Source organism: Anolis carolinensis, chromosome 1 (genome assembly GCF_035594765.1).
Source record: "Anolis carolinensis isolate JA03-04 chromosome 1, rAnoCar3.1.pri, whole genome shotgun sequence".
NCBI classification, from domain to species: Eukaryota; Metazoa; Chordata; class Lepidosauria; order Squamata; family Dactyloidae; genus Anolis; species Anolis carolinensis.
In genome coordinates this window covers 214,373,359-214,397,504 of record NC_085841.1, presented here as the reverse complement: position 1 = coordinate 214,397,504, position 24,146 = coordinate 214,373,359, and the positions used below count along the sequence as shown (strand labels likewise).

General features: G+C 37.8%; 1 protein-coding gene across 10 annotated transcripts in view; it reads right to left on the bottom strand.

Moving 5' to 3' along the window:
• Positions 1-24,146, bottom strand: part of scn1a (sodium channel protein type 1 subunit alpha) — a 157,289-nt gene that overhangs the window by 16,258 nt on the left and 116,885 nt on the right. For 5 of the 10 annotated variants that reach the window (XM_062969197.1, XM_062969201.1, XM_062969196.1 and 2 more), the window contains 10 exons: positions 23,613-23,993; positions 21,986-22,118; positions 20,062-20,300; positions 19,055-19,228; positions 16,942-17,298; positions 14,873-15,349; positions 12,476-12,593; positions 12,102-12,256; positions 9,145-9,318; positions 6,420-6,542 (listed from right to left, as the gene is read on the bottom strand). In XM_062969197.1, coding sequence (XP_062825267.1) covers positions 6,420-6,542; positions 9,145-9,318; positions 12,102-12,256; positions 12,476-12,593; positions 14,873-15,349; positions 16,942-17,298; positions 19,055-19,228; positions 20,062-20,300; positions 21,986-22,118; positions 23,613-23,993 — 2,331 coding nt within the window. Of the gene's footprint in view, positions 1-6,419; positions 6,543-9,144; positions 9,319-12,101; positions 12,257-12,475; positions 12,594-14,872; positions 15,350-16,941; positions 17,299-19,054; positions 19,229-20,061; positions 20,301-21,985; positions 22,119-23,612; positions 23,994-24,146 lie in introns of those variants that run through there. The other 5 variants (XM_062969203.1, XM_062969202.1, XM_062969207.1 and 2 more) reach the window with 3 other exon arrangements.

Below are 24,146 nucleotides of genomic sequence, written 5' to 3'. Positions count from 1 at the left end.
CCAGTTTCAGGAGAGCCGTGCCTAGCCGCTACTCCCAAGTAGACCTTGCCTTGTTACCGCGACTTCCTTGTTCCTGGATCGAGATTGACTCTGCTTTGTTTACCTTGCTTCTTTGACTTTGCTATGGGACTTTTCAAGCGGATTTGCAGTGCTTTGTTTTCCGCTATTGTTTCATGGACAAACTTTGATATCTAAGGGAAGCTATCACGCTTCACTTGTGGATTACAAATTGGACACTGATAAACTCTTTCTGAATTGCAATTTACTATATATTATGGACTATTTCTTACTCTGACTTTCCACCTTAAATGCGCATAGACCTATATATTTACTCTGCTTCAATAAACAGCTTGTTTGTTATATTGGCTCCTGCCTGGTTTTCGAGTGCTCGCGCTGCCTAGGGCTGCAACGGTATGAGTAATGGAGTGGCTTGGAAAGGGTCATATCTGGGATTCTGAACAGCAGCATGTCAAACATGTTAGAGATTCCAATTGTGTAATAGCCCTTGTACACAGTGGAATCCCAATACAATAATGAAAAGGACCAAATTCATGTATTCGTTCTGGTAGCTTAGGCTATAAAAGTCACATAGACTGGGGAAGTGGTGCAGGTATTGGGTGTACTGCATTATGGTGGCACCTATCAATTGAAGGGGCCCTGGCATTTAGCCTTCTTTGGTTCCCAGGGAATTTGAAGTTTGGCTAGATAACTGTGTTGTTTTTTTAACAAGCCAGGAAAAAAAATCCATGTTCATAAATCTAGTTAAATCTAAAACCCTGCAGTTGAAATTTCCCCTGGCAAAAAATTGAAACAAAATATTCACAATTTCACAATAAGTGTCTGGATCAAGAAGTCTTTTAAAAACATATAGCATCTTGGACCCCTTTTTGGTCTGGATATGACAAGTCAGTCATAGTTAAACCTTGCTGTGTTAGATGGGGATCTAAATTCTAAAAATTATTTTGTAGTGCAATCCTAATTATGTCTACTCAACAGTAATTCCCATTATATTACATGGAGCTTACTCCAAAGGAAGTGAGTTAAGGATTCCAGCCTTCTTGATGAAAAGGTTCTAAACCAGTGGTTCTCAACCTGTGAGTCTCCAGATGGGGTTGTTGTATGTATTGGCTGTATGGCCATGTTCCAGAAGTATTCTCTCCTGATGTTTCGCCCACATCTATGGCAGGCATCCTCAGAGGTTGTGAGGCATGGAAAAACTAGGCTAGGAAGGTTAATATATATCTGTGGGAAGTCCAGGGTGTGAGAAGAGTTCTTTGTCAGTTGGAATGTTGCGTGAATGTTGTAGTTAATTGCTGTAATTAGCATTGGAAAGGTTTGTCTCTTGCCTGGTGGGCATCCTTTGTTCAGAGTCATTAGTCATCCCTGGAGCTCCTCTGCCCTCAGAGTGTTGCTTCCCATCTACTGTTCTGATTTTTGAGGGTTTTTTTAATACTGGTAGTCAGATTTTGTTCATTTTCATGGTTTCCTCCTTTCTGTTGAAGTTGTCCACATGCTTGTGGATTTTAATGGCTTCTCTGTGTAGTGTGACATGATAGTTGTTGGAGTGGTCGAGCATTTCTGTGTTCTCAAATAATATACTGTGTCCAGGTTGGTTCATCAAGTGCTCTGCTATGGCTGATTTCTCTGGTTGAGTTAGTCTGCAGTGCCTTTCATGTTTAACTCCCAAAAATCTTAACAGCTGGTAAACTGGCTGGGATTTCTGGAACTTGTAGGCCAAAACACCTGGGGACCCACAAATTGAAAACCACTGTTCTAAACCCTGAAATTGGAATCAGAATTTTACTCAAACTTGGAACAGATTCACAAAATCAATGGGACTTGGTGAATTATAATTAAGCCTGCTTACAACTACATCAGTGTAGGTCATCTATGATTTTCAAAACGCTGTTTCATCTGATAAGTTACTGAGAAAAGGAGTCTCCAAGAATGAGATATTAAAAATTCTACTTTCAAAATTTCACAGAAAGAAAGGTAGCTTTAGTAAGGAGATCTGAAGTTCCTCCCACAGATACTTGGGCAGGATCCAAAGAACAGTGAGCTCTTGTGCAGAAACGTATAATATGGTATGTAGGTTCCACTGTAGCTCTCATGTATCCACCAAAAAATACAGATTTTGAGAAATAATAGTCTTTCCAGATTGTGTGGAAGTGACACTGGCTGGAACCTGAATATGCTGTATACAAATCAGGTGCTCTGCCATAGAGTTACAGTCCAGAGAATATAGAGAAGATCTCACAAAAGGGAAGAACATTGTTGGATTGGGGATGTATGTATATGGACTTAATTCGGATTAAGTCTCATCAAGCACAAGGAACATTTAATCAAACGTAACATATTTCTGAGCACATATACATAATCCTTTACATATGTAGATCCATTTACACTATCAGCTTTATACTCCCACTGTCACTGCCTCCATGGTTTCATCCTATGGAATCAGGAGGCTTGTCATTTGGAGGGGAGCTCTCTGGCTGAGAATTCTAAGTGTCTTTCCTCTAAATGCAAATCCCAGAATTATATAGAATGGAATCATGGTAGTTAAAGTGGAATAATAGAGCCAGGGCCATAGCCAGAATTTTTTTTGGAGGGGGTGTTGAAACTTTTTTTAAGCGAATCATGAAGAGTAGTTCCATAACACAAAATAATTTAGAAATCAAGCTCCATCGATAAACTTCAGTGGACACTCATGGGGATTTGGTTAACCAGTAGAAATTTGTGAGTAAACCAGAATGTTTAAAAAAAACTGTCAAATTTGGGGGTGGGGGGTTTGAACCCCTACCCCCCCCCCCCTTGGCTACAGCCCTGAATAGAGCCATAATTCTGTAGTGCGAATGGACTAAATGTAAACCACACAGAGTTGAATAGGACTTCATGTTAAATATGTGAGTATAGGGTTGTAGGTGTGGGCTTTCAGTTGCTGCTGACATGCTTTTCTACCACTGGCTGTGGTAGTGCGAGCTGAGAGGTGATGCCTACTCCCAGGATAGATGTGTTCTCAGCTCTGTATTGTAGGATATAAATGCCTTCCATATAAAGAAGAGTACTTTTAGCTCCACATGCTTTTAACTTCAAAACTACAATTCCTCCTCTTGACAGGCCTTACAATGAGGTCTTGGCAAGGGTTGAGGAAGAAGCAGGAGCAATCTGGCTGCAACAAAGCGGAGGAGGGCAACTTTATTATCATGGTGGAATAGAGCTGGACAGTGGTGGCTTCCTGGTGTATTGTATGGTCTGAAGGTCCTTAAATAATAAGTTTGTGACCCTAATTTCTAATAATATGTCCCTACTATAGTTTGACAAGATTGAAAGCAGTGTGACATAAGGTATGAAATGCAGAAGGACTCAAGGGGGAAAATCAGTGGTCCCTATCTTTCACATCAAGAAGATTAGCTATACATAGACATTTTAAAAATTGGACTTGTAAATGTATTTAAAATAAAATTCTGATGCTGTGAATTGTAAGCTATGTATAAGTCATGTGAGTAATGGCCACTGTACCGATTTCTTTGTTAGATTGCTCTATCAGAAAATGGACTGGATATTTGAAATATAACTTTAAAGCAATCAGCCAAAAATGTGCATAAGACATGCAAAACTAAAACTGCAGGGTGGATTATTTAGTTTAAAGTTCTTTTCTGCTCTACTGCTCCAAGAGAAATATACCAAGCACGCATAACATGCTCTCCTCCAGTGAACTTACACATAAACACATGCTTCATTACTAAGAAATCAATTCTCTAAATTTAGCAAAGCAATGGATACTTATTTTTCTACATGTATACATATTTTGAACTACTGCAAGACCGTTTCATTACAGGGAATATTAAAATGATAAATATCAAGCAATGGGGATATTCAAATCTCATTTTACAAATAGAATATATCTACATGTATTGAGATTAGAATATTGCTCTCAATCTATAGCATATTTCGTTCAAATGAAAGCACATATTTACTTTGCCTTCTAGCACCTATGTGGAGTTACAGTGGTTGAAATGTACTTTTAATTATATTGAAACAAAAGAACACAACAGAATTGAATTTTCAAAATCTTCTGTTTTGATGAAATTTCCCCTCATCCATATAGGGAAATTATGTGAGACTTTATATTTCACAGACTTACGTTGTCCTTAGGTCTTGGTTTGTCTTCTGCGAAGGAATAATTTTACCAGTTTTTTGAATAGAGAAATCATATGAAGTTAATTTAAAGCTCCACATTTTAATATCATTATACAAATAGGTGAAAACCAAAACTTGTATTTGGAAACAATAGGTCAAAATGTAAGTGTGAGAAAAGATTGGTTAAGAAATTATTATTTTTAAAATGTGGCCCATTTTACCAATTCAGTCTTCACCGAGACTAAATCCTTCTGGTAACATTATATGTTTTCTGTGAGGTCTTTTCCTGTTCACAAAGCATCCATTAACAAACACCAATTTCTGTGAATGTGTACTCTTTCTAAATTTTAGCCAAATGCTTGAACAAACTATTTTTCCTTTGTAAGCTGTTTACATACTTTATTTGGGGATTAATCTGTTTATTGTTGGCATCGTGTTTAGGGACAATCAGAGGATATTTATTTGGCTCCTTGGTCCAGCAATAGAAATCTTTGACATGTGAGGAAATGCATAAGAAATGGCAAATAGCTGATATCATTGTGGACACACAACTCCTGGTTCTTTTTGAATAGTATTAGCCAGAATCATTGCAACAGAAAACTGCTCGTAAATGAGAAAAAAATGAAATAGATTATAATCTTCTTTCTTTTCTTATGAACCAGATATGTACTGAAATAATTTTTCAGATTGCCATATTCTTGGTACTCATATTACATGAACATTTAGCATCATTGCCAGTCTTGAAGTTTATTTAGAAAGGAGTACAAATGACAACAGTTCCAGAAACATTTGTGCCAACAGAAACATATTTGCAAGAATGTTCATGAATAGTAAATAAAAAGAAGTATGAACATGGATAAACCAAACAGTCAGTTGAAAACTGAATGAATGTTCGTGAACACTACAGGAATTGACCAGCTCTTACCCTATTCCACTGCTGACTTCTCAATTCATGAATTTCTTGCTTAAAGGGATTTGTTGAAATTAAGGGGTGGTTAGATGCACCTGAAATTCATGTATCGAGTCAGTTTCAATTTACAATATTTCTTTGTAGAAATTTTGAAGAAAAGATATGCAACCTGATGGATACAATTTGAGGAACTGAGCTCCAATCATCTGAATTTCATTTCATGGTTCTGACGTGACTTTACATCTATATACTGTTTGGGCAGCATGTTTATCAGCTGCCCATCTCACTAGGACGGTTTCCTTTTAACATTATTCAAAAGCTGTTTCCTCTTATGTTTCCATGAAGTGGCAAAAAGGCATTCACTGAAAAATAACAGGTTTGACCAACATGCAATTTGGATCAGATTGTATACAGTGGATAAATAAATGTCTTCAAGTGAAGCTCTGGGGGTTCTGCTGGTGATGTCAGTGCAGTCAAAGATTCATCCGGCAACGGGAATGAAGAGAAGAAAACAGGGATATAGTGTAAGGAACTTTTCTGATTGAGATTAAATGGTGATCCTGCTTTCCCCCGAAAGCAAATATGTAATATTGCATGAGTTGTGTAGATAATGCTGCACATTTGCTGGAATCACCTTCGCCGATGGAAATGAAAAGCTATAATTGGGGAGGGGAGATCAATTGAAGCGTCTGGTTAATTAGCCATTTAAACAGGTTGAGTCCAGTTGATGAGACAATACTGGAGTTTAATGAACTGCCTATGGAGCATAATGAATTAATTGTGCTTATATAATAATATATTTAAGCACTTATGTCAAATAGGAAACATGCCCCTATCTGGAGGCCTGGCAATGTCAAATTTGACCTACTGAATGAAATCCTAAACTGAAGCCTGTGTATCACATTTATTTTTGACTGGGAGCGCAATATTCCCCATAAAATAAGAGGAACACACCAAAACTGATTTTATGAGAGCCTTCTTTAAAAAAAAAATCTGTGTGGCGTAAACCCAGTTGTCAACTGCCCATATTTATTTATGTTTGTATTTTTGTCAGGCGCAAATCAACATAAAAGGTACTCACCTTTAGAAGCACTGTTAGCACATCTGCTCAAATACATTTATGACAAACTCCTCACATTGGCTAGAAAGTAAAGTAATATAAATGCATACAGCTAGTATGTGGTATTGAATAAGGCTTAAGGTGATCTAATGAAGCCTTTTGCTTATTTATTACTGATTTATATGCAATAAAATGAAAGGGCAGCATTTCTGCATGGATTTATCATTCCTTATATGGCATGCATGGAGCATTCTTTATATTTAAGCATGCATTTAAATTAGGATCGGCTTTGCTCTCATTTCATCTTACCCTCATCCCTTCAAATCTTGACAAGGCTCTTAAAGGTCTCAAAGCTCTCAGTGTCCGAAGGGACTTAATGGCCCCAAGTTCTGAATAACCCAATGCATTTGCAGTTAAGCTAACCAGTGATACCTGTGAGAAAGAAAACCTGCATCATTCTTTTTCATTATAAGGAGCCCTTCTGTATTCAGGGATGGGTAGTCTGGAGGAATCACATGGCTAAAAACAATCCCAAAATCATTACAATAGAGTCTCACTTATCCAACGTTCTGGATTATCCAACGCATTTTTGTAGTCAATGTTTTCAATATATCATGATATTTTGGTGCTAAATTCGTAAATACAGTAATTACTACATAACATTACTGCATATTGAACTACTCTTTCTGTCAAATTTGTTGTATAACATGATGTTTTGGTGCTTAATTTGTAAAATCATAACCTAATTTGATGTTTAATAGGCTTTTCCTTAATCCCTCCTTATTATCCAACATATTCGCTTATCCAATGTTCTGCCGGCCCGTTTATGTTGGATAAGTGAGACTCTACTGTACGTCTTATCTCCTACACAAAGTTACCATCCCTCATACATCAAATATTCATGGTTTTCCCAGGGCTCCTGTGCCCCTAACCCCAGCACATATGGAGGGCTGAGTGTATAGCATAGCAACATTGTTTTATTTTAAAAACCTGACGAATCTTTATCTGCAGGTTAATATGTAAGACTAATCAAGACTGGAGAAAATGTATTTCCTGGCCCCTGGGCAACTAGGGCCAGGAAAGGGGATCACCAGCTCCACTGTGGAAGTGACTGGCAGAAAGTAGTCCCGGACGGGACTACTTCCTGGAGGGCAAGCCTAAAGCCGCAGTCTGCCATCTATGGTGTAAATCAGTGGTTCCCAAACTTATTTGGCCTACCACCCCCTTTCCAAAATAAATATTACTCAGCGCCCCCTGGAAAGGGGGCCGTGGCTCCTTCTCAAGAGGGCGGGGCTGAGCCTCTCCCCTAGTCCAAGATGCAAGGCTGGGAGGGAGAGGGGGAGGTGGGCAGGGCCACAAATGGGCAGCCAAGACTGGAATGGGCGGAGTTACGAGCTCTGAGGCAGGGCTGAACTTCTATCCCTGTCTTGTGGTGCCTACCAGGACATGGGGCGGAGCTAGAGAAGGGGGCAGGACCTCTTCCCAAGTGCCTGATGGTGCTGAACCTCTATACCCCGCCCCCGTGTTCTAACAAGCGCCTCAGGGGAGGTATACAGAGGCTCAGCCCTGTCCCGCGCCCCTAGCCCCACCCTTTAGTCCTAAAAGGCCTCTCAGGAGAGGTATAGAGGCTCAGCCCTGTCTCAGGCTCTTGGAAGGAGGCCCCTCCCCTCCCCTAGCTCCACCCTCTGTGTCCCAACAAGCGCCTCAGGAGAGGTATAGATTCTCAGCCCTGTCTCAGGCTCTTGGGAAGAAGCCACGCCCACTCCTCTAGCTCCACCCCCTGTGTCCTAACAGGCGTCTCAGAGGCTCAGCCCTGTCTCCGGCACTTGGGAAGAGACCCCGCCCCCACCCCGTGTCCTAATAGGTGCCTCAGGAGAGAGGTAGAGGTTCAACCCTGTCTCGTGCTCTTGGAAGAGGCCCCGTTATGAGCGGAATACATAAATCCATTTTTCTAAATCTTCCTTCTTTTATGCTTTCACTGCCCCCTTAGTTATTCATTGCCCCCAAATGCACCTGTGGCCATCACTGCCCCCCTGGATCACTGCAGCGTCCACTAGGGGGCGGTAGCACCCACTTTGGGAATCACTGGTGTAAATAAAGGGGGTGGAGTGAACACAAATAGCTTTTGAGCTGGAGAATATGACATGCTTGGTGACAAAGTTTTCCATCACATTTCCCTTAGCAGCCGAGGAGAAACGTCACCAATTCGGCTTTACTCTCACCAAGTTCATTACCAAGTTCATGGTCAAGATTATTACCTAGTTCAGTATGCATTTTAGTGTTCAATGCAAGTCACAAAGTTGCAAAGTTTAATTAGGTCACATTAATAAAGTTGCCCATAGTTAACCCATTTATGTGTGTTGCCTCTTCACTTGGAGGGGTTATGCAGCAATTGTCTAGATTGTGGGTGAGCACATTATGGATATAATCTCAGATTTCAGTTTTTTTTAAAGTCCTTGATTTCATGTTTCTGAGGTGAGAACACAAGATCTTATTGGTCTTTCACAAATGCAAATGGACATTCCAAATACTTCTTTATCAGATAGAGTCTGTCTGCATCACATTTCTGATACCGTAATAATACATTCTAATGGTTTAGCACAGCATTTTATTTACAAAGGACTTCATCCAAGATCAAATTCAGAATGTGTCTATGGATTGGGATCTATCTTTGATGAATGACAGGGCGAGTGCTCTCCTATCAGTGCAAAGCAGTTTGTAAAGGATTTAATGGCTCACACTGTTAATTAAAATGAACAAAATAAGGCTTGCCATAGAAAATGTAATAAATGAAATGTTTTAATGTGTCTTAATAAAATAATTCCTGGTTGATAGTAAACTAATTCTCTAAATGAAGATGTTTAAGTAAACTAACAGTGGGAAAGAATAAGTAGAATTTGGGATTTGTGGATATTTATGGTGGGGTGGAGAGAAGCAAACCAAATAGAGTATACTCAACTGCAGAATTTCAAATACAAATAAATTTCCATACTACAACATTTTCTAGATAGTATTTAAACAGTAGAGTACATACATCAACAATGAGGAAATCCAGCCAGCACCAGGCATTGGTGAAGTATGTTTGATATCCATATGCCACCCATTTCAGAAGCATCTCAAGAATGAAGATGTAGGTGAAGACCTTGTCAGCATATTCCAGCATGGTTTTGATTGTTTTCCTTTGTTCTATGTATACATCTTCAAATGCCTGCAAATATAATGAGTATTTAAGGTACAACAAAACTAAAGCCACTGTAGCTTTTAATAATCATTTTGTGAGACATGCCCTGTTAAGAACATGGCATAGAGACAAACTAAGGTTATGCCTTAACATACCATTATGGGTTATAATAGAAGTGACCCTCTATAATAGGGCTTCTTAAACGTTTTCCACTTGTGACCCATTTCCATCTAAGAAATGTTTACGTGACACCAGATATAGAGTTATATAAATAAAATAGATATTAAAAAAATTATTGATGTTAAATTAGCATTTGCAGGCTGATTTTCCTTTTTATGAAGTATATCTGAAGCATTTTCTGCAGGGTTCACTGTAAACACTCCCGAAAACAGTATCTCAAAATGATATCGTGCACACTCCTACTATATTCTACCTGCTACTACATCACTACAATTAAATATCTACTAAAAATAACAGAACACAAACACAAAAAACCCCACACATACACAGAAAAACAAAACTTAGAAACAAACAAGACCTGTGAACCTCACACTCACTACCTGATGGTTTTATTCATATTTAGTTTCTCTGTGTTATTTGTTCAGTCGCTTCTGATTCTTTGTGAGCTCATGAACCAGCCCATGCAGGAGTTTCTTGTTGACTGTAGTCTATTTTTTTAAGTCTACTTCCTTTAAATGATGTCAAATAACACACTTCTACTTTTGATAGCACTCTATTCATAAAACCTACAACTGACAAATGCTCCTATCATTGCTGTAAAAAGTAATAAATGAATCCCAATCTTTCTTGAAGTTGGAGAAAGATTTCTCTTTAATCAACATAGCCAATTTGTGCCTCTCAGCTAATTCACAATCTTCATTAGCATTCTCATCTTCCATTTTTACTTCTCCGTGTGTTTAATCTTTTTCTTCTCTTCCCTTCTGATGTGTGTTGAACTTGTCTTGGTATTTCTTTGAGAATTCTTTTGCATTCTGCATTATATTTAATCTAAATCTGAATGTGATTCTCTCCAGTTTCTCCCATCTAAATGGAATGTCCTTTGCATTCAATTTTTGTGTCAAGAAAGTATATTCTTTTCTTTTCAGGATTCCAATGCAAAATTGAGGACTGTCAGTTGTCAACGTGTTCAGTTGATGTTTCTGTAGAATCAACTAATGAGTCTTAGATTTTACAAAATTAACCTCCACATCTCTGAGTCTTACAATATTAACCTCCATATCTTTCTTGTGACACATAAGAATCCTGTTGATAGATCATGTCAACCTCCCAACTGAAATCTCTATTTGAAACTTCCAAAAAATTAGCAAGAGCTTCAGTCATGTTAGCATGAATATCTTCTGCCTGCTGTTCTGGTAAGGCTCAAATTATCATGATATTCTCCCTCTCCTTGAGATTTGGAAGTGCCAGTGCATCCAAAACTTGCTTTTTGTTGTGTTTTGGTTTTTTTAAAAAAATTCTGCTAGTTTCGGTTTCACCTGAGTTAGCACCCCAGTCAGCTTTCTAAAGAGTTATGTATATAATAATAATAATAATAATAATAATAATAATAATAATAATAATAATATAACAACTCGGGGCGGCTCACATGGGGACCAAGCCCAGCAATACACAATAAAATACATTTTATTATATTTTTCATATTAACTGATAAATCCTTTCTTGTCATTCTCAAGTCATCAAAAATTGGGTTAATTCAGTTGGTCTACAGATGTTCTTATAGCTCCTTTAACAGCCATTCACCTTGAAATCATTAAAACTTTTAGCATATTCCACAATAAACAGTAATCTAACACTTTTTAAATAATTGCTAGCTGATTTAAAATCTCTGAGGTTTTCTTGTGGTATTAATGCCTGTACACACAGTGACAAAGCAATGTAAGTTTTTTTTTTCTAATTTCCCCTTAAAGATTCAGATATTTACTTCATTTTAAAAAATTTCTTGTGGGGACTCTTCTTTGTTATGACTGTGTCTAAGATAAAAAATCTTTAACTCTCTGTTAGTCATGTAGGCTGTTATTAGCAGTCAACCAGCCTGTCTGGTTTTATTAGAGTTTAATGGCCTTTCTTACAGTTCATTAGTACAGCTATTCAATCAGCTCTGTGTGATTTTGTTGGTTTACATTTCTGATGAACTCTAATCAATAATTTTACTTTATACATGTCTCTGACAAGTACGTAGAATAAGAATTCAAAGGGCAGCTCAAATGACAACCAGATAGAAGCTTGCCACAAGGCAAATCTTTTGTTTTTTCATTACAGTGGGCTATTGCTGATCCTTGTGCTGCTGTAGCAACCAGATGTGGACAGTCTTTTATTCATGGCCCCTGCTGACTTTGCATGGCACCAAGTAAATACCACAACAAAATACCAAGGATAGGAATTGATCTTTGAAAATTGCCTCCAAACAATCCCTCCACCCAAAAAAGAACCATTTTCAGCACTCCAAAACACAACAGGAGAGGCATTCTCTGGAGTCTTCACAATGTCATCTTGCTAAGGCTCCCCAGGATCTCACAAAAGCAACTCACAGTACTTCTCTATGGCTGTAACATTAATGAATGAGATTTTGTGAATAAATGTGAAACTATTGCATTAGATAAGCTATATCAAGGAATCTAAAGAGGAATGGAATGGGTTTGAAGGATTTCCCAATTTTTAAAATGTCTTTCAGGCCTATTGTTTTGACAATTTTTGGAAAAATGTAAATGGGATGTGTTAGACATAAGAAGACAAATAAGGCATTTAAAAAGGCATAACACTTATAGATTCTTTTCCTGTTTGCAACTTACCAGAGCACCACTACTAAGAAGGATCATAAAGACAATGAAGGTTTCAAACCAGTTGTGTTCAACTATTCGAAAGCAAGTTTTTCTAAGATTCCACCACTGTTTTCCTCTCCCATCTTCCACACTAACTTGACAGCACTTGAACCTTTGAACACAGCCTAAAAATAGATTAAATGTTGAAAGAAAACAAGAAATCATCAGTATTTTTCAAATTATACATGGTATACAGGATTAGCATGTTCTCACCTTTCTGCAGTAATTTATCTACATATAGAACTTGCTTAGTATTCCTTCAAATCCCATTTCATCCAGAGAAAATAGCTAAGCAGAGGTCTAGCACACAAATTTATCAGATGCTTAATATAGTCATCCCTGACCTTCTGTAAAACATGCTTCAGGTTCCTCAGCTTCCTCAGGTTCTGCTTCTGGTTGCTCTTCTGCTGGAACTCCAATATCCACAGTGCTTCCTTCAGAGGAGCTGGAGGAATTTAGTTTCTGATAAAGAAAAGAATATTTCGTAAGAAATTTAAGGTGACAAATAAAAACAAGATTGATAACAAAATAATTAGCTGTACTTTAAATATCTGTTTTGTAAGTTTGGAATTCAATAGTTACATAATCTCCATCATTTCACAGAGCAACCTAGGAACAATACAGTGTGGCCAAAATGGCAAAAGTTATTAATGAGGAAAAACACCGGCTAAATGGGGTTACAGCAGTTTGTTTGTGCCTCAACCTATTAGGAAGTGCAATACTAGTCTCTTCTACATCTTCCCCTTCTGAGTTGAGTGCCATTAACTGCCTTCAAGTTGATTTATGACATCTTAATGAATGAGAAATCCTTGCATACTCGGGGCAGTGGCTTCCTTGATTCAAATTGTCCATCTGGAATGCTGTCTTTTTCTTTTCCTGCTGCTCTCTACATTGCCAAACATTGTTATCTTTACTAGTGAGTCATGTCCTTTCATGATATGACCACAATATGACGGTTTCAATTAAGTCATCTTGACTTCTAGGGAGAATTCAGACCTTATTTGCTCTAGGATCTACTTACATATCTTTTTAGTGAACACTATCTGCATTTTTAACTCAGTCTGCAGCAAGAGAAACTGAGAATAAAGGGGGAAAATAGTAGGAAAAAATAGAAACTGTGGCTGAATCCATACTTGGGTCCTCATCACATTGAGCCGTGGAGCCTCTGGTGGCCTAGAGGATAAAAGCTTAGTGACTTGAAGGTTGGGTTGCTGACCTGAAGGCTGCCAGGTTTGAATCCCACCCGGGGAGAGCGCGGATGAGCTCCCTCTATCAGCTCCAGCTCCATGCAGGGACATGAGAGAAGCCTCCCACAAGGATGGTAAAACATCAAAACATCCGGGCGTCCCCTGGGCAACGTCCTTGCAGACGGCCAATTCTCTCACTCCAGAAGCAACTCTGGTTGATCCTGATACGAAAAAAAAAAATCCTATGGAATCCTGAGGTTTGTCATTTGGAGGGGAGCTCTCTGGCTGAGAATTCTAAGTGCCTTTCCCCTAAATGCAAATCCCAAAATTATATAGGATGGAATCATGATACAGTAGAGTCTCACTTTTCGTGCTCCTGACATGAAAAAAAAAATCACATTGAGCCAGCATGGAGTCCTCCGGAACCCATGATATGATGCAAGGCTACTTCTGGGGACTCTGTGAAGGCAGTGCAAAGAAACGGGACCCAGGTAATACAAAAAAGCTGGAGGAGGTGAAGAGGAATTGTGGGACAGGAGGGAAACATTGTGGAAAGGGACACCATGATGACCCGACTGTAACAAAACACAGTGTGACACTGCTCAACGATTTCTCCTGCTGTCCCATGGCATTGTAAGGGCCATCTGATGATGTCCTTAATCCAAACTGAAACTCGTTTCGAAAGCCACACATTTTCCCAACTTGTTACAAAAAGTTGTTTATACCATGTTTACGTGTCCACTATATTGAATTATATTAAGTCACATGAACCCCTCCCCCTCAATTCAGAGATGCATTTAACCGCATATCCATATAAACTAATAAACTTTCCTGTTTCCCCATTATTCTTACCACACACCTGCACTCCCTCTGGATGGTGTCTATAACTGGATTGTTACCTTAGATCTGACACAGGCTCCTTCTGTCCCTTCTAAAAGTGAATGCACCTTAGGTGCTCATGTATAAGTCTAGAACTTTTTGTCAAAAATAAAGCCTAAAAACCTGAGTTGATTTATCCACAGGTCAGTGTGCATACTGTACCTTAACTCTTATCAAAAAAGGAACCATCCTCTTCTCTGAATAAAGTCATGAACGGTACAAGCTTAGTCTGTACCAGGAGAACCATAAAAGAAGCACCAGGAACAAAATTTACATTGTGAACGTATGATCGTAACGTTATATTTTTGCAACCCTCTCCCTTGGTGGTTTATGAATGAGCTGTTTATATGAATTTATTCCAAATGAAATCAATATATCAACATTCTCAACATTTCATTTTTCTGGGCATAAAGATCTAGCAGTCATAGTCATTTCTGCAAAAGCCAATTAAAAGAGAAGATAGTGTATAAAATGAGAAAGGAATTTGCAGAACCCAAGATGACAAACTGTATCAGTGAAGTAAAGCATGCACGTGCTCTCTCTGGGTTAGAAGATCTTTTTGTATTCTAATTCCTGTGCAATAAGCTATCTCACATTGGTTAATTCCAGAAGGGTTCACAGTGAAATACATCATATCATGATTTGAGCCAAACTGAATAATAAATAAAGGCTTACCTCTTTGCTTTCTTCCAAATCAGATTCACTGCTAAATTCTTCCGTATTTAAATTCTCAAAATCTGATTCTCCAAGAGCAATTGGAACAGTCACAGTCAGGCTTGGATTGTTTATGAATGACATGTAATCGCTTTCATCGACAACATATTTTTCCACGCTACTACCTGTTCCAATGCCACTTGTAGTCCCATTCCCATCCCTAAAATAATCCAGATCTTTGCCAATTTCCATGGTATGGTTAGAAATGCAGCTGTTCTTATTTAGCTCCTCAAGGGGTTTGATTTCATCCAAAGCTTTTTGCTTTTTAACAAAGGATTTTTGTATGAATTCGCGGATTTTTCTTTTCACATAGGCAATTCCCCTTTCTATTCTTGCTATAGAAATCTGGAGATTGTTCATTTCGTTGTCATCATCTGTGGCAGCAAGGTTGTCTGCGCTAAAAGAGCTCAGTAGCAAGGCCAAAAATAGATTCAGTACCTGTACAAGGAGGAAAAAGGGATGGGGAAGATGCCGTTTTTTGCTCTGGAGACATTAGGAATATATAAAGCTGCCTTCCATTGGACCTTATTTCTAACTCTGATTGGTAATGGCTCTCCAGAGTTTAGGCAGGATTCTTTCATAGCATTAAGCCATGGCAGTTAAAGTGGTGTCAAATTGCATCAATTCCATAGTGTAGATGACCCCAACTGAAATTGGAATGTTGAGGGTAGCCCATTATGTATTAGATAATATGAGCAAGGTATCTGAGATATATTCTAGACCTTAAACCCAATACACAAACCTACCATTGGAAATGTAGAAAGTATGTCTGATGTTCAGGCAGTAGGCTGCTCTGAAGAAAAAAAGGGGATGTCAACACATAGACATTCTGGGGATATGGGTGGGATTTGTGGGATATGAGTTTTAAAGGCCATTTTAGTGTATTCACCATACTATTACTATTTAATTTTTTTAAATTTTAGTATTGCTCTTTTTAAACTTGTTTAGCGAGGATAGATGTTAGCTGCTTTGAGTCCCCATGGTGAGGAAGGTAAGATATAAATAAAGCTAATAATAATAATAATAATAATAATAATAACAATAATAATACACCCCCCTAGAAAAATGCTGTAAGTTTTTCTTTTTCCAACCTCCTACCAGAAATTCCTGTCATGCCATAAACCTAGTTGTCTTAAGGAGAGGCCTCTGCGTCTATGTGAAATATGCAATATATATATATATAGATAGATAGATAGATAGATAGATAGATAGAGAGAGAGAGATACATATAGATATATAGATATGAATGATTTTCATGACCTATGTTGTGTCCCCACAGTTTTCATTATTACAATATATGTATGTGTCCATATCTCTTATGAGGAGTTGGTTCAACCTCTGGTTTGCTAGTAAAACTGAATTATGGTATTGCAAATAATGCATATCTAAAAAGTGTGTCATCAACATGAAATGTTTAGATAGCTTTGGTCTAATCAAATCCCCTTGGGCTAACTTCTGATTTAAACATCTCAAAGTAGTTTTCAGATAAGTACATGTCTTGGAAAAATTACTTTGGGGAGGCAGAGATTATAGTCTCCAGAAATCAAAACAGCATGTGGATTCGGCAGTCAAAAAAGTAACTGATTGATTATTGAGGAGGCAATACTATTTTTGCTCTCTCTGGTGTTAGTGTTCCTATTTGAAGCTTGATAGCCATAGATTTTAGGGTTACAGTTAGCTCTTCATCTATTGCAACCAGATCTGATTTGTAGTTTTCAGACGTACAACACAAGCTATCCTATAATGCACCTACGGGTACAAGGTGTGTGAGAGATATATATATATATATATATATATATATATATATATATATATATATATATATACACACACACACACACACACACACATACATATGCTGGTAAATATATTTCTGGTCACTAATCTATATCTGATAATTATATGAGCAATTTCTCCCTGGAAGCTGTGTTTTAAGAGCTCTTACAGAACAATACAGACTACCATTTCTTTAGCTAGACTTAACATTGTTCTGATTCAGAATAAATATTTAAATTTTGGAAATTACATACCACTAAATTTCCGATCACCATAACCATCATGAAGACAGTAAGGCACATAGCTTGACCTGCAACCTCCATACAGTCCCACATGGTTTCTATCCATTCTCCACAAAGTACTCGGAACACAATCAAGAAAGAGTGGAAAAAGTCGTGCATGTGCCAGCGTGGAAGCTCACAGTCTTTTGCAATCTTGCAGACACATTCCTTGTAGCTTTTACCAAACAGCTGCATTCCAACCACAGCAAAAATGAAGACAATGATGGCCAGGACCAAGGTCAGATTTCCCAAAGCACCCACAGAGTTTCCAATAATCTTTATCAGCATATTTAGCGTTGGCCAGGATTTGGCTAATTTGAAAACTCGCAGCTGAAAAACAAACACACAAACAACTGTCAAAATGTTTTTGTAAGGTGTAATGCAAAGTGATGAAACAAAGGGCTCAATGCTAGAAAAAATAGGTGCTGCTAATTTCCACTGAATTGAAAGGAACTTTTAAAACAATGGAACTGAAAGAGCATTTATTTAGAAATGTGTCTTATTTTGCGTCATTTACTTCCAGTTACATCTTGTCAAAACCGTACTTGATATCTGGACTTCTTTGTACATTTTCTTAGAAGTATGTTTAATGGAAAATAGTAGAACTTAGTGAGTAAACACATGGCATTTTAAAACTTATAGGGTCTATTCTAGTAGACCCACAGACCAAGTGAGTCTTGGAATGATCTTTCCCATAATTTATGAGGCTCAACTATATCCATTTGGTTTAAAGCTTTGCAATTTGAGACTATTCACAATTGCAAAGTTTGGAAAAGCTACTTTTGGGTGCTATGAATCCAGACTAATGTCAACACATTAATGGAGTTTTCCTATATCTTGAATTGCCATTCAGTAATGAACTAGATAGTTCATTCTTCGGCCAGCAGGTATTTGGAGAAGGATAAGAGACAAGTCTTGGGGAGGTTGTTGGTGGGATTGCGGGGAGGGCTATGAGTTAAGGCATTAATAATAATAATAATAATAATAATAATAATAATAATAATAAAACTTTATTTATATCCCGCCACCATCTCCCCAATGGGGACTCGGGGCGGCTTACATGGGGCCATGCCCAAGACAATACAATAAACCATAACATAATACAATTAAATAATACATTACATAAAATAAACAGTACAACATAAGATCAAAACAGCAATATAACACGAGCGGGCCGCATGAATACTACATTTAAAAACTAGATTAAAAATTAAAACTCTGGGTGAGAAAGGGATCAGAATAAAACCTCGAGGGACGGGACATCAGATAGTGAACCAGTCTAGAGGATAAATATCGGGGGGGAGTAGCATAGAACATTTACTCTCCGAAAGCACACCGGAAGAGCCATGTTTTTAAATCTTTCCTGAAGGCTAAAAGGGTGGGGGCTCCAAGGTCATGTGGCCAGTATGACTGTTACCTTCCCGCCAGAGCGGTACCTATTAATCTACTCACATTGGCATGTTTTCGAACTGCTAGGTTGGCAGGAGCTGGAGCTAACAGCGGCCACTCACGCCGCTCCCGGGGTTTGAACCTGGGACCTTTCGTTCTCCAGCTCAGTGCTTTAACGCACTTCACCACCGGGGCTCCTTTAAGAAATGTTAAGGGAGGTATAACTGATGTTGTTTTGATCCAGATGGAAGGCTCTGCATTTTAGCAGAAATTTCTGTATGTGGAATGATCAGATAAATTATTTTTGTAATTTTCCCATCTTTCATTGTCACCCCCTGGCAAACCTAAGCTAATCCAAATTATGATCTAGCAATCTGGAGCAGATCAGGAACCTGCAAAGGAAGTGGGGGTCTGTTAGAACTACTGGAACCCTGCACAGGATTAAGGAACAGCATCGGACAAAATCCTTAGGAATCTTCAGAAACAGTATAAACACAGACAATTTATAAATCCTCAAATCAATATTTTGCATTTAATATTGCAATGAATAATCTTTAAGAATCCTTAACAATAGGTGCTGGATTTATACTCGCACGTATAAAAGGTGCAATGGCACTTTGTTCATTTTACAATTTTGACATTCATCATACAAATATTTGTGCAGTGAAATAGAGAAATTTCATTGGACACAATTTACCAATCTGAAAGACCGGAGAACTGATAGTCCTTCTACATCAGCTAGCCCGAGTTCAACCAAACTCAAGGTGACAATAAAGCCATCAAAAATATTCCATCCTTCTTGGAAGTAATAATAGGGATCCATTGCTACCAGTTTAAAAAACATTTCACCTGTGAAGATTCCAGTGAAAACCTAAATGAAAAAAAAATGAAAACTATCAATTTGGAAAAATGCAGAACCATAGGTGTTTAGATTTTCATTCTCACACTGATGTTCAAACCTACAAGAAATCTAGTATGTGCATCTTAATTACTAAAATCTTGTTTTTCTGGGAGCATATATCCTAGTTCATTCAATTCCAAATTATTAGACAGTGAGCTAATTTATTTGAAATGAATTTATTGAAGGTGCTCTCAAAGGCCACATGATTAGCATCTTGTATGTAATGGTAATTCTTTGAGAACTGTAGAGGCTGCATACTGAATACTTCCTACATGTGGACTAACTCTGTGAAGTACATAAAGGATATATCGACACTGTAGAATTACTGCTGCTTAACTGCCATGGCTCAATAGTATGAAGTCATGGGAATTGTAATTTAATGAGGCACAAGCACTCTTTAGTAGACTTTGAAAATTGAAGCAAACTGTGTAGAGGATCATAGCCTTGGAATAAATGACTATATCGTATATATCTCTGTATGTATCTGTGTGTATGTGGTTTGTACTATAGTAGTTTCCATTATCCTTTCCCATAGATATGCTCTTTAAATTAAGAAATTCAGTTTCCTTCACTGTTGCACTGAATAGTGTTTTGTTATTTGTGGAGAAGCCTGGGAAAAGAATTCAAGATTTTATGAGTCAACAATAGCATCCGCTGTATGTGATAACAAATATACTTACCATCACAATCAATATAGCACCTTTAATTTTAAATGGAAAAGTGAAACAAAATTAGTGCTGCTAATACTGTATATCTCTAGAACAAATAATATTTAAGTATGCAATATACAATTGGTTACTCACCAGATTTCCAACATTAAGGACACCTTCAAATTCTTCTGACATTGGGTAATGCTCCATTGCCATGAACAGTGTGTTTAAAACAATGCAAATTGTAATTGCAAGATCAACAAACGGATCCATCACAACTATGTTCACAAAGTGCTTTACTTTCAACCAACATGGACAGCAGTCCCAGATCAAGAAAATGTTTGCAAATTTATACCAACATGGTGGGCACTTCTGTCGGGACTCTTCAAGTTCTGTTAAAAGAAAAATGAAGAAGAACCAACTGTGCAATGATGATATTCCAAATAAAGAAAGTGCTACCCCAAACAATAACTAAGACCAGACAAAACTGGTCTTCTCACAAGCTCAGCCTTAAATAAATAATAGGGAAATGCTAGAAGGCTGAATCACATAGAATGTCAAAAGAAGGTTGAGAATATGAAAAGAAGAAAAAGGAGAGTTAGTCAGACATGAACAATTCACAAATTGCTACTTCCATCATCACACATTGAAATAATTTCAGTTAAAGATGGAGTCACAAAGCGGAGCTGCCCTGTATATGGTTCTGACAGCCCTATTGCACCAAAAAGAGGGCAAGGCAGGAAAAGGGGCAGAAAAGACTAGAAACAATTAGGGGATTAGAACAAACTCCTATGAAAAAATGTTACAATGGAATTTTTTTTGGTCTGGAAAAATTGAAAATCAGGGGGGTATGATACAGGAGTATAAAATTATACCTCATCTGGTTGACAGATGTTTTTTCCTCTCTATTTCATATAAAACAAGAGTCCAGGGTTTATCAATGGAATATGAATAATGGAAATTCAGGACAGACCAAATGTACATCTTCACATAGTACATACAGTAGAGTCTCACTTATCCAACGTTCTGGATTATCCAACACATTTTTGTAGTCAATGTTTTCAATACATTGTGATATTTTGGTGCTAAATTTGTAAATACAGTAATTACTACATAGCATTACTGCGTATTGAACTACTTTTTCTGTCAAGTTTGTTGTATAACATGATGTTTTGGTGCTTAATTTGTAAAATCATAATCTAATTTGATGTTTAATAGGCTTTTCCTTAATCTCTCCTTATTATCCAACATATTCGCTTATCCAACATTCTGCCGGCCCGTTTATGTTGGATAAGTGAGACTCTACTGTACTTACACTACATAAATTCACTGTGATAAGTTGTTGATGGTCAGCTTTTATGAATGCTCACAGTGCCAAATTGTACAATCTTTAACATTGTAAGATAAATAAAGTTTTGCTTGAAGCTGAATAGTGTCTCTGGTCCCTTACTTACTCTCTAGCTGTCTGGGAAAAGGTTTTCTGAAGTCAATTTGTTTTGTTTATTTTTTAACACACACACACACACACACACATATCTACACACATATACATATACATACATACATACATACATACATACATACATACATACACACACTCTTTTTAAGGGCCCATCCAGACAGGCCCAAAAATGCGGAACCTGTCGCACTTTTACCTGAGACGTCCAAACGACGTAAAAGAGAATTAATTCAGATTTCCCTGCTTTGTTCTGAATTAATTAGATACCTGGTCAAATTTGGACCTTACCAGGTGTGGGCCCTGTGTGAATTGGATCTGGGGACAACATCACACGATTCCCAGACCCAATGCACACAGCAATCTTGGTTTTTTGGGCTCCATGAGCTCTGAAAACAGAGTAGTTTATGGGGACATTTTCCTGGCCTCAGAATTGTTCCTGGCCTATCAGTCTAATCACCTGCACAGCTCCTACTTCCAAACTAGTTCCAAGCTGCATTATAGCTCCAGTGTAGATGTGCCCTGACTTATGATTAGAGAATGTGATTTTTTGAGCTACCCCTGATATTAATTATCATTGTAGTACACTCAGCATTTTGAAAGTCATCTTGCTATATATACCTTCCATGGTGTTTGTGATTATGCTAGCTATGCTCATGGCTCTTTCTCTTAAAGTAGGGTCTTCCAAAAAATCCATAGAAACGTGAAAAGAACTGGATCTTCTTTTTTTCATTTCTGTTTCTGTGGTTGTGGCCTGCAAAAGGGAAATTGCAATATAAGATCTTTCTGCAAATGGAGCTGATATTATTTACAGTTTATATGAAGAATGTCTACCGGTAGATTTGAAGGCGTTCATGCATCATGCTTTTATGCTTAGATACTCATGCCAAATGTTTTATAGCTTATTGTATTATCAACCTGGTATTTCAAAAACTTTTAGAGGATTTGTAAGAAACATGCTGTACTCATCTTCATAACCTCATTTTTGTGTGTATATATGTTCCAGGTGACCTTTAGTGAACATCACATGAGTGTTTCAGGTTAGTTTGTTTAAAACTGCCTTGTTTATTTGTGTTAGTTTTGTAAAATCCCACTTACCCATACTTTTGAACTTGTACACCTGATTTCAGTAGGGTCTAGATCTAAGTAATGATGCATAGGATTGCAAACTTAGACAGCATGCCAGGCTTTGCCAAATGTTGATTTCCACCCCACCATGCTACATTTGAGAGCTATGCTTTATATTGTTAACATCCCTATACTCTTCCTTTTTAAAGAGTATAGCTCGCAGCACCAGGACCTTAACTTATCAGTCATCAGCTGTAATCCCAAATAAATTACTTGTGAGCATTTCCCACACATAGAGATACAGCATAAATTCCAGGTTATAAAGAAAAAAATCTGAAAGATGAGGGGGGGAAAGTGGCATGTCACTTGCTTATCTTTTGCATTTAAGATGGATAGCAAGCTTCTCATTCAAAATTAATGAACAAAAAAGGAAACAAAAATCCAGCATTGTCATGCTTCTTCAAATCAGCACACCTCTTTTATACAGATAGCTAGGAAAACATATTATCTATATGTAATAGCACATACGTGCATGTAGATTTGCAGCTTGAATTGTGACTGTGTCAATGGGATAACTCAAATAGATTTCATACTTATTTTATCAGCCAAAGATGGAGATAGTATCAGGTTGAAAGATGCATGAAAATGCTTAATATATATGTATACATATATACATATGTATGTACAAAGTGAAATTTTGGAGTGATTTTACCAATGTTTGGGGAACCAGAACTTCTAGCCACGTTGTTTGTATGTTGTAATGAGGTTCACGAGACAGAATGTAGTCAAATTTATCTACAACCAAGGCAGTGTCAGAATCCATATGATATCAAAAATTATACCTTCCTCTAAGTTGTGGAGTAAGATGAAATTTTATTGCATCTGGCCAGAAAGAATTAATTCATAGCCAGATAAAGTAAGATCCAGCATGTTTTTCTGAATATAAAACACAAAGCAATATATTTTGCACATTCTCCAGATAGATTTTCACTGTTTGTTTTGCAAATATTATGGCTTAAACTTTGATTTTGTTAGTATAGAAAAGATATTACAAGATGCAGGAGCATTCACAGCTTGACCAACCAAGGATCATCATTCCCAAGGGATTCCATTCTGTAGACACACTGGCTGGTGCATTAAGAAAAGGCCACCATGCCTGGACTATTTAAAACTTCCTTACATTGTCATCAGTAGCTGGTTTATCTATTATCACCTCTGGCAGAAGCTGTCCAACAGGCGATGTAGGAACAGATGGTCCACCAACCAAGGAAACCACCCCATTGCAATCCACAGTGCTGTGCATCTTCCCATTCACTGGAAACACTGCCAGCATCCTGGATGACCTACTGGCCTGACTAATGTTACTGTTGCGCCGTTCACCATGTCTGCGCGGCACAAAAAGGGAATCTCTTCTGCTATCATTATCTTCAAATGTGCTGTGTTCATCATCAGCAAAGTCATTCTCTGATCCTATATCCTTTGCTCTACCTCTGAAGCTGAAAAGGCTTGTTCTGCTGTTGCGCCTTGGGGAAAACAGGGAGCCACGCATGCTCAGCAAAGACTGCAGGGAGAGAGAAGAGAAGACAGCACTTAGCCAAAATCTTTCAGCCCAACCTTCCCAACATCAGGAGCAAAGAAACTATTTCCCCATCACACAATCTGCTTTACACATTCTTTTCCAGACGTTTTGATTTTCCATATTCCACAGTTAGCT